This window comes from Cydia fagiglandana, chromosome 1, assembly GCF_963556715.1.
Source record: "Cydia fagiglandana chromosome 1, ilCydFagi1.1, whole genome shotgun sequence".
NCBI lineage: Eukaryota > Metazoa > Arthropoda > Insecta > Lepidoptera > Tortricidae > Cydia > Cydia fagiglandana.
Window position 1 is genome coordinate 10,300,768 of NC_085932.1, and position 11,304 is coordinate 10,312,071.

Genomic DNA, 11,304 nt, shown 5'->3' on the forward strand with positions numbered 1-11,304 from the left:
ATGCCACTATTGGGATATATGGGAAATGTTGTTTTACTTGTAATCATAATCTTAGTTCTTCATGGAATAGTCTGGACTAGCTAGATGCCAGATTTTAAAGTATGAAAAGTTTATTGCAATAATTTTCAATACAAGTAACATTTTCTTATCTTTGTTTCAGATATTTTTTGACCTTAGTAAATACTAACTCAGTCAAGATGCTGATTAAAGAGTATAGAATTCCTTTACCTCTCACAGTAGAGGAATACAGGATTGCGCAGCTGTATATGATTGCAAAAAAAAGTAAAGAAGAAAGCACTGGTGAAGGCAGTGGTGTCGAGATCCTGGTCAATGAGCCATATGAAGATGGACCTGGAGGTAAAGGTCAGTACACACAAAAAATATACCATGTTGGTAGTCATTTGCCAGGATGGTTTAAAAGTCTACTGCCAAAATCAGCTTTAACAGTTTCAGAGGAAGCTTGGAATGCTTATCCATACACAAAAACAAGATATACATGTCCATTTGTTGAAAAATTCTCATTAGAAATAGAAACTTATTACTTTGCTGATAATGGCCACCAAGAAAATGTCTTCAAATTATCTGGCAGTGATTTAAAAAATAGAGTAGTTGATGTTATTGATGTTGTGAAAGATCAACTTTATGGCGCTGATTATGTTAAAGAAGAAGACCCAACACTATTTGTGTCTCAGAAATGTAACAGGGGGCCCCTAACCGAGTCTTGGCTAGAGGATTATTGGAGAGAAGTTCAGGGAAAACCACAACCTTTGCCAAATGGAAAATCACTAATGTGTGCTTACAAACTGTGTAGGGTAGAATTCCGATACTGGGGCATGCAAACCAAACTAGAGAAATTTATTCATGATGTTGCTTTGCGGAAAACAATGTTACGCGCTCATCGCCAGGCGTGGGCTTGGCAGGACGAGTGGCACGGCTTAACGATGGAAGATATACGGGAAATAGAACGACAAACTCAGTTAGCACTCCAGAAAAAGATGGCTGGAGACACCAGTGACGAGCAGGATATTTCTGAGGACAATTCTAAATCTCTAGCTGCCACAATGAGTAGCCTGGAAAAGAATGAAGACGTGCCAACACCGATAGTGACAAAGAAAAATAATTTAGAAAAGAAAATGCAAAAGCATTTGAGCCCCGAGGGAACTCCGCCATCAGAACACAAAAGTTCCAAGTCTAATCTTAGATCATCGTCTTCCGGATCTATAAAGAGTTTGCAAGCGCAAGCAGCTAACTGGCGCATGGAAACTCTCGTTAGAGAATCTGAGACGGAAACTGGTTCTGAGGATGAATTCTACGACTGTGAATCTTCGTTTAACAAATGGTCATCAATGTGCTCACTCGATGAAGGAGACATCGATATATCACCGACACAAATAGACCAAAACCAAGAAGACAGCATATTTAATCCCTCATTCCTCAAAAGAGTTACATCCGAGAGAGGCTCTCGCCGAATCGGTACTTTACAAAGTCACCAGAGTATTGACGGCGGCCCTGACACTCCAGTTCACGGCTCGTGTCAAACAACAGTATTAATATTAGTATTTCATGGTGGTAGCGTTTTAGATGCCAATATTGATATGACTGCTAAGAAATCAGATGTAACAACTTTTAAGGGTGCATTTGAATCTGTCATGCGCCAACACTATCCGACTCTTGTAGGGCATATAGTTATAAAGCTAGTTCCGTGTCCATCTATTTGCACGGAAAGTTTAGGGATATTATCCACATTGAGTCCTTATAGTTTTGATTGTTCACCATCTACGATTGAAACACCATCTCTTACTAACGATTTAATTCCTATTGGTGCGATTCCTTTAATTGCTACTAATTCGCCAGATTATCCCGAGTCTGTAACGAAGACTATTAACTCTGCAAATGCGGTTTATAATGAATTTATAAAATCGAGTGATGGCAAAGGATTTAGTGGTCAAGTCTGCGTAGTTGGTGACAGCATGGGCGCTGTACTCGCTTACGACTCACTTTGTCGTACTTTGCAGTACCAGTCGCGGCATGACAGTGAAAACAGCATTTTAGACACCGAAATAACCATTCCTAATGATCCAACAGAAAACTATATAAATAAATCTCATCTCCAAGCTCCCACCCCGCGACGAAGGTCGTCTTCCACGAGCGATAACCAGGTCAAACTGGAATTTGAAGTCAGTGATTTCTTTACATTCGGTAGTCCTTTATCGGTTATTGTTGCATCGAGAAAAATAGCCGATGATAAATATCGTGACATTGTCAAACCACCAGTGCAACAAGTGTTTAACTTATTTCATCCGACTGATCCAGTGGCTGCTAGAGTGGAGCCTTTACTATCGGCTAGGTTCACAAATTTGCCACCTATTAACATTGCGAGATATGCTAAATATCCATTAGGTAACGGTCAACCATACCACTTAATGGAATTAATCCAGAGTCACCCACAATTGTTTGGAGATCACTTGCAAATGCCACCAACTCCAGTATTGAGAAGGCTTTCCGAAGTATCGATGCAAAGTACAGTCAGTGGGTTAGTCGATAATATTCCACTAATTACTATGAATGCATTGCAACAAAAGTGGTGGGGATCTAAACGATTAGACTATGCTTTGTATTGTCCAGAAGGATTAAGCAATTTCCCAATGAATGCTCTGCCTCATTTGTTTCACGCTAGTTACTGGGAGAGTTCTGATGTTATTGCGTTTATTCTACGCCAAGTTGGACATTTTGATTTGGCTCTATACGGTCACTCAGAAGATAAGGATAGCCAGTCGTTCAACCCCGGTCAAGAGAGGGAGAAATGGATAAAAAAGAGGACATCAGTTAAACTAAAGAATGTTGCTGCCAATCATAGAGCTAATGACGTGATAGTAAAGGAAGGGTGCCCGCAAATGTTTACAGCCAGATTTATGTATGGTCCACTGGACATGATTACATTAACGGGCGAGAAAGTCGATATTCATATGATGAAAGACCCTCCAGCAGGAGAATGGACGTTGTTGTCTACCGTCGTCACGGATAAAACTGGTAGAATCTCCTATTCATTAACTGAAAAACAAAGCGTGGCTTGTGGTATATACCCGCTAAGACTTGTTGTCAGAGGAGATCATACAAGCTGTAGTTTCCATCTCGCTGTTGTTCCTCCTGAAACAGAATGCGTGGTTTTCAGTATTGACGGCTCCTTTACCGCGAGTGTATCTGTGACTGGCCGAGACCCAAAGGTTAGGGCAGGTGCAGTGGACGTAGTACGCTTCTGGCAAGACTTGGGTTATCTTATATTGTATATCACTGGGAGACCTGATATGCAACAGCGGAGAGTCGTGTCATGGTTAGCAGAGCATAACTTTCCTCACGGGCTAGTATTTTTCTCTGATGGGTTCTCAACAGACCCCCTAGGGCACAAAGCGGCACATTTAAAAAGCCTCATAAGCGAGCACGGCATTATTCTCCATGCCGCTTATGGATCTGGAAAAGATATTAGCGTATATAACAACTGTGGATTGTCCGCTAAGCAGATATACGCAATTGGGCGCATCAGTAAAAAGTATAACCATATGGCTACGACTTTGAGTGATGGTTATGCCTCTCATTTGGCCGATTTAAAGTCGCCTGGCGCTGTTCGGCCTGCGAGGGGAAATGCGCGCTTGCTCGTGCCGCGCCGATTACTGGCTCCAGTGGCTAGCGTGTCGACTCGCGGCCGCCGTTAACTCAAACATATTCTGTATCATTCTTGGCACTGGCCTTGCATGCAAATTAGATGAAGGCATTAAAAAGGATCGAGTAGCATCGTAGATGGTGAGCAATATTAAATTATATTTGAAATATTGATGCGTCTTTAATGCTGTTACATTGCTATTGGCTGTTACCAACTAATACCTATTGTCCTTCTCAATATTATGTTTTAAAAAATGTATTATTGAGTGAAATGTACTAGTCTTACTAGATTTTTCATGCTTGTGCATGCATCATTATATAAACTAGCATATTTCTTAAGCAAAGCCGTTAAGCCTGAAGCAATGGAGTATTGTGCTAAGAAAAGGCTAGACAATCTATCGTCACTATGTACCTTACTATTTTAAATAATGTAATGGTATGTAATGCGTTATCTACGGTAGGTGTTATTAGAATATTTGAAAGATTCTTTACAAACATTAATTATTAATTGAAAAAGCAAATGGTATTAGTTAAGTTTTGGGAATGTAGTATTTTGTGACCTATCGTGGATGCCGCATCCCATACTACTGTTTAATTACATAATAGACGTAAGAATTCTTGTTACCTACTTCTCGTGATTTAAATTGGTGTAAGCCTATTGATTTAGATATTTATTATTTAGACCATGTATATGTACTAATAGTTAAAATTGTTGGGAATCTCCGAACATTGAAACCGACCGTCGATGTTCTAGTCGTACCTACGCGTTTTTCTCGTTCGTATTTTAATATGTAAGTTACATTTTCAATAAGTGTATGTAACGTAACGTCAAGTTATTTATGTTCCGACATTGAGCATTTATGTAACGTAGGTCGTACCTGTAGATTCTGTGTACGTGTCTAGATATGCAGCGCCTCAGTGCCCTCGTTTTATGATACGCTGAGCGCTGACCCGACCGGACAATCGCTGACGAGTAGTGCCGAGTGATGACACAAATACTAATACATACTATCTATTGCTTTTTAACTATGTAGGTACCTAATGGTATTTAGTGGCTTCCGTAGTTCTATTTTGTTACCTATATAATCTAATCTTTAAATAGTATTGCAAAATTAACTGTAATGAGAACCTACTTTACTAAGTCCAACATGTTCTATTGTACAAATTACAAATGATACGTATTTTGCAGCTCGTGGTATATATACAGGGTGAAATCTGGGTCGTGTAGCAAGAAAGAAAAATAAGACTTGCCACTTAATTAGGAACACAACACTGTAGATTAGAGTGCATTAATTTGTATTTTTTTTGCACATACAAAAATAAAATACAAAATAATTTCTTATTTAGGATCATGGTCACCCTACAACTTGACAAGACAAACATCTAGAATCTCGAAAAGAAAGTAGTGGTAACTTACGATAATTAACTGATAACACTTATCTTCGGTTTTACATTCAGTGTAAAAGCAATTAAAAAGTTTAAAAATAATTTAAAGACTTTATTAAAATTATTTACAAGCACTGGGACGGAGACTCCACAAGCTTTTAACAAATACGATCACAACTTAAACATACTTCAGGAGCTTCTCAAAGTGTGATCCGTTTTGCTGTCGACACAATTCGGCTCGTCCTCTTAGGTTATCTTTTAAATCTGCCGAGAGCAAAGTGATTCATTTTCACACTTTCAAATGCTCCAATATCTCGCTGACAAAGCTCTTCGATGGTACACCAATCTTTTGATTTCGCCCCAGAGAAAAAAATCCAAGGGCGTCAGGTCGGGACTACGAGAAGGCCTTGCCACGGGTCCGCCGCCGCCTCGGCCAATCCAACGTCCCGGGGAACTGTTCATCGAGGTAATTGCGTACTCGGTGTTCAAAATGAGCCGGAGCACCATCGTGTTGATAGTGTAGGTTATGCAAGTAATGTTCCGGCACTTCTCGCAGTAATTCAGGCACCACTTTTCTCAACATATCAATCGATAACGTTGGTGAAATAAATCCCGAGCAGTGGTAGCACGACGTGCTTGGTAATAAAACATTACCATGTCAGACCGCTCAACATTTGAAAACTGATATGCCGCGGGCATCTTTCTGCTTAATTATCTTTAAAATTACCAGAATTAATGAACTCAATGTACAATCTTTGAATGATTTTATTTATTTCAAAGTTTTGACTTTGTCATAACAGTGACGGTTGACATTTCTTACTCATCTAATCAGTTGTTTATTAAATAGGTTTTAACAGTAATTGTAAGGTAACCATAATTTGTGTTTTTAACTGGGATACTTAAATTGTTGATTAATTAATGAATAGCTGCAATTATTTAAAAATTAACTTTATACCTAACATCGCGTTAATTTACCGAGTTAAGTACAATGGGTTTGAATCACGACCCAGATTTCGCCCTGTATATACACTTATGCGGTAGGGATGAGGAGTACTTACAGATCATGCCTATTTAAACTAAGAATAATTTCCTCGAATCCTCACAGTTGATTTTTAATATATAAAACTCTCCTTTGTCCGAAATCAAAGACTTGTTAAACATTCTGAGAACTAAAACTATTTCTATATGTTTTGACACCATGACCTTGCGTTGCGGACTTAATAATATATACCAAATATATTATTAAGTCCGCAAGAAAATATGAGCATAATTACATTGACATAATTATGTAACACATACCAAAGTGCTTTAAAGTTTATTTTATTAAATGTATTATGTTATACCTACATGTATTTTATCTTGGGTTTCGTGTATGAATATAACTTTCGGTAGATATTGTATTGGTCGATAATATTATAAATTTGTGGGAACACACTTGGATGGCTAATCCCACAACGCAGCAAAATAGAATCGACGCGCGGGACGCGCGGGGGGGTTAGCGTCCATGTATGTTCTCACGGGCCCCGCCGCCAAAATATAATTTTGGCATAATATATTTCAATTAAATACTAAATTCTAAGTCATAAAATATGTATATTTGTAATAACTTTTTATTATTCTCTATTTGTAATATATTGGCATTTAAAATTTCTATTGTTGATATTATAATAAACCTACCTATTATCTAATAGATTTATTTTTGTAGACAGCATTAATTTACATAGTAATTTAAAGTAATTATAATTGTAACATAAAACTTAAAAGTAGTTGAATATATTCCTGATTCAGATATAATTATACTATTATGAGACGTTTTGGAATTAATTAATGTTGTTTAATTCATATTTTCAACTTGAATAACATCACTGTGTATAATATTAATGTCAGATAAATAAAAAAAACAGGCAATAAACATTCTGCCAAATAATGTTACACCCTTTGCCTAATCTAATACATTTACTATAGATGGTCAAGCAAATTTTGTCAGTAGAAAAAAGCGGCAAATTTAAAAAATGTAGGCGCGTAGGGTTATCGACCCATAGAAGATTTGAATTTCGCGCCTTTTTCTACTGACAAGATTTGCTTGACCAAGTGGAAAAATGTTAAGATTTTTTTTTATTGTTGCCAGAGTCTCAGATGATTGAGATGATGTAGGTAGTGTGGTGTGACCTGCCAATGCCATTAGAATATAAATAAAAAATGATAGAAGACAAATACATACTATATGTATGTACTTACGTTTCCCTTCATTCCGCTGACTAAGGTATTCCGTCACATTATTTTTTATTTATATTGATAAGTTGCTGAAAGATTGGCGGTTCAGATTACAATAATAAAATTGGACAATTATTGATACAAATAAGGACTAATATTTAGATCCTCACGTAAATGTTTAACTTTTTCTGAAATATATTTACTTACCTAAACTTTAAAAACTTTATATTACAGATAAATAATTTGTATGATTATTGCTTGACTTATGAAATATGTACTTAGCCACAACTGTTGATATCCCGAAATCACAAACCTATAGTATAAGACTAAACCAAGTCAAAAACACGCTTGAAATATTCTCTAAAACTCAGAAGGACTAGTCTTTAAAACTCTTATTAGTTATTTTATTATGCCTGGACTCGTGGTAACACAATAATTGGTGATAGCATCGCTACTTTCCCAAATAAATATGGTGACGGGTCTTTAAGTTTAACACTAATAAATGAAATGTGTAGGTAATTACACAAAAACCTGATTTTGTTATAGGTGCAGGTTTTTATTTTTTATACTATAGTTATACTGTATTTATAAATCCTGAGGAATATTATAAGAAATGCCAATTTGTATAATTCTTTAAGCCTGTAATTTGGCAAGTGTTTATAAGATAATCACTCGGCCATGTTAGTTACCCTCACATTTTTAATGACATAATGTGATAAGAAAAAATAATTATATATGTTAGTAAAATGTTAATGTACTTAGTACTTGCTGAGCAACTCCCATTACATACGCGTAATCAGAAGTTTTACTTCCTTTTATACAGTGTGTGAAGGTTGTTACAGTAGTGGGTATAAAAGGAACTGTGTATCTAGCCTGCATGTAGGCGTGCAAAAGTATTATCAATAAAATTCAAATAAAGCACATACCTTCGTAATATTATTCGCATATCGGATTTCCAGTTGGCTCGTTGGTAAACAATAAACGTGGCTTTGTATCACGAAGAAGGATCAGAGGGTTCCATAACACCGTAAGTCGCTGAAAAAATAAAGACAACACATTACAGCTTTATTAGAACTCAAAATTAAACTTTTTCCAAAAAAGTTCAAGCAATAAGATGTATTCGGGTAATACCGAATGTCGGATAATTCCGAAATTCAGCCAAATTCCATCATAATAAAAGTCTCTTTTCGGAATTATCCGACAGATTTTGACATTCGGTATTACCCGAGTAAACCTTAGTTAAGTTCTTCAAAAGAAAAAAAAATCATAATACTCTTGGCAGTACGAACAAGCCTTTTTTTTTCAATTGTTACTTGTTTAATTAAATACTTAAATAGGTAAGTAATACCTAACTAAAATTTGAACTGCTGCAGATAGCATTAAACGACCATGTGAGCCATGGAATGCATATATTGCAGGTATCCATGTCGATTCTAAATCTCTATGCATACGGCGCTATGAAAACGAATCCTATATACCTATATCAAGCACTATTATACAGTATATGTTTAGGTCAGGCATAACTGAATTGGATTGTGTGGATCTTCCTGTGTAAGCACCTCGCTAGTTTATTAGTATGGCTTCATGCCGCGGCCCGTTCCTTCTAAATTAGAGATTAAATCTACGGCGCTCGATCGTATGATGTATTTAGTGTTTATAATCCATAAAGTAAACATAACTCTAAAATTATCTAAGTACCTGCCGATAGCCGGCTTTTGTTTATATTTTTTCTCTTTTTGGTTACCTATTCGTTTTTTCTGGAATCAATGTAAAATCTTATTTCGAAAAGTAGGTACCTACACCGTTTTGTAAAGACCTCCGAAAGTAAAACGATAAAATAGGCGAATGAAAAGTTTAAAAACAGGTATACGCCTATTGTTAACTACTCGTTTTAGAGTAAAGCGTGTAGTTTTTATTATTATTAATCATTAGTAATCTCTAACGCTAAATACCTACCTATTTCCCCACGGGGAATCTACAATAAACGTAAATCCTACCGAATAATGTAAACAAACAATGCAATCAGTCTAAAAGCCGTCCTCGATTTTATTCATGAAATTATCCTTGAAACTCACGAATAAACAGTTTGCGTTAGTAGAAAAACGTACGAGTAGGTAGGTAACCTACTATACTTAACTACCTACCAAATTCTATGACGTTCACTTGTCTCATATTATTAACATGAGTAGGTACAGTCAGAAGCAATAGTTGCTAATAAGCGATCGAGAATGATCTTGACGCGACTTTATTGTTAAGAGTATAAGAATGCGTCAAGGTAATTTTGAAGCAAGAGAGCAGGTTGTGGAATGTTATCAGGATTTCTGAATAATTTTACAAGAAATCAAGGAAGTTTCCATTTTGGTAAGAGGATTTTCGATTATCCCGAAATGTCCTTGATGTCAAAAAGGTCCCAATTTTGGAAAATTTCCACCGGTTCATCAGTAACTTTACGCCTAAGATTACTGCGCAAGTGTACGAGCCCTTAAGGGACAAGTTCTTGTAAACATAAATACGATCATGCACGGAAATCTGAAAGAGAAGAGTATGATTCTGAACTGAATGTATTGGTTCCCTTATATTCCACGACTCTTCTCTTTCCGCACAGACTCGTAAACATGATTCATGTAGATCCGACGAAAAGTATTCGTCCATTTAGTTACTGGGAAGAGGCCAAGTTAGGGGTCATCCATTAATTACGTTACACGAATTTCTAGGTTTTTGACCCCTCCCCCCTCCTTGTCACACTTGGTCACATTTGGCAAACCCCTCCCCCGTAGTATGACGTCACATTTTTTTCTACGAAATCGCCAAATCGAATTAAGTAAGTACCTAAGTATTATTAATATTTTATCAAAATATTTTTGGCGATATAAATATTAGTAATTTTATAACCCAAAACTGGTTAGGAAAGAAAATTAAACGAATAAAAACGATTATCGTTTTAAAAATTTGTAATTAAAATGTACAGCGAATAAAATAATTTAAATAAATTTTCGGTTACTGATGAAGTCAAAGTGACGTCACAAAGTTTGTCTCCTCCCTCCCCCATGTCACAATATGTCACATTTTCTTGACCCCTCCCTCCCCCTAAACGTGTGACCCCTTACGTCGACGTAGGAAAGAAAATTAAACGAATAAAAACGATTATCGTTTTAAAAATTTGTAATTAAAATGTACAGCGAATAAAATAATTTAAATAAATTTTCGGTTACTGATGAAGTCAAAGTGACGTCACAAAGTTTGTCTCCTCCCTCCCCCATGTCACAATATGTCACATTTTCTTGACCCCTCCCTCCCCCTAAACGTGTGACCCCTTACGTCGAATATAGGCCGGTACAGGGCGCAGTACCGATATGATGGTCTACGTGACAGCGTGATAATTAGCGTTTGGGCTGATTTAGACGGCACGCGAACTCGCACGCGATTTTAGTTACATTGCGGACTGTGGATTACGTCCAATTCAACCGACCAATCAAAACCCGCAATGGTATGAAACTCGCATGCGAGTTCTCGCATCGTCTAAATCGGGCTTTTGCCTCTTTACACCGCGCAGTATAAAAGGTGATGTTTGCTTTATCAGAGGGCCTACCACGTTCGACGTGTTGCCTCTCTGTCGCACTTCCTATCACGTGGATATCTCCGTCAATCATACGACCGCTGATCTTTTTCGTAAGGTGTGAATCAAGTGTTAATTATTAGGTACTTATATTTAATTTTATTTTTCCGGTGTAGGTCGTCTATGGTCATATTTTTACTAGTCTAATACCTATGTACCTACGTAGTTTCGCAAATGTTGTTAGAAATTCCGTGATCGGTGTTAATTTATTAATTCGAATAAGTGCTGTGCTAGCTTTTAAATCTTTGTGTGCATAAATGTGTGGGTAAATAAATTATTGTTGTTGGCAACTCTTGTTTTATTTAAATGCAACGAAAGAAAATTGTCACAAATACCTACTGCGGGATAACAAAGATAGGTACGTTACGTTACATGACTCGTGAGCGAATATCAGTGACTTAGGGTGGTATTCCACCTGTCCAATTTCTTTG

At 36.8% G+C, this 11,304-nt stretch overlaps 1 protein-coding gene and 1 long non-coding RNA gene across 3 annotated transcripts in view; one reads left to right on the top strand and one right to left on the bottom strand.

Annotated features, from left to right (window-relative positions):
- Positions 1-11,304, bottom strand: part of LOC134664014 (uncharacterized) — a 66,502-nt gene that overhangs the window by 50,650 nt on the left and 4,548 nt on the right. The gene's annotated exons all lie outside the window — the stretch shown is intronic.
- Positions 1-11,304, top strand: part of LOC134663736 (protein retinal degeneration B) — a 427,614-nt gene that overhangs the window by 4,301 nt on the left and 412,009 nt on the right. The window contains exon 2 of one of the 2 annotated variants that reach the window (XR_010098172.1): positions 161-9,361. Coding sequence is in view for 1 of the 2 variants with exons in the window: in XM_063520205.1 (XP_063376275.1) it covers positions 198-3,710 (3,513 nt within the window). In the remaining variant the exon portion in view is untranslated. Of the gene's footprint in view, positions 1-160; positions 11,164-11,304 lie in introns of those variants that run through there. The other variant, XM_063520205.1, reaches the window with a different exon arrangement.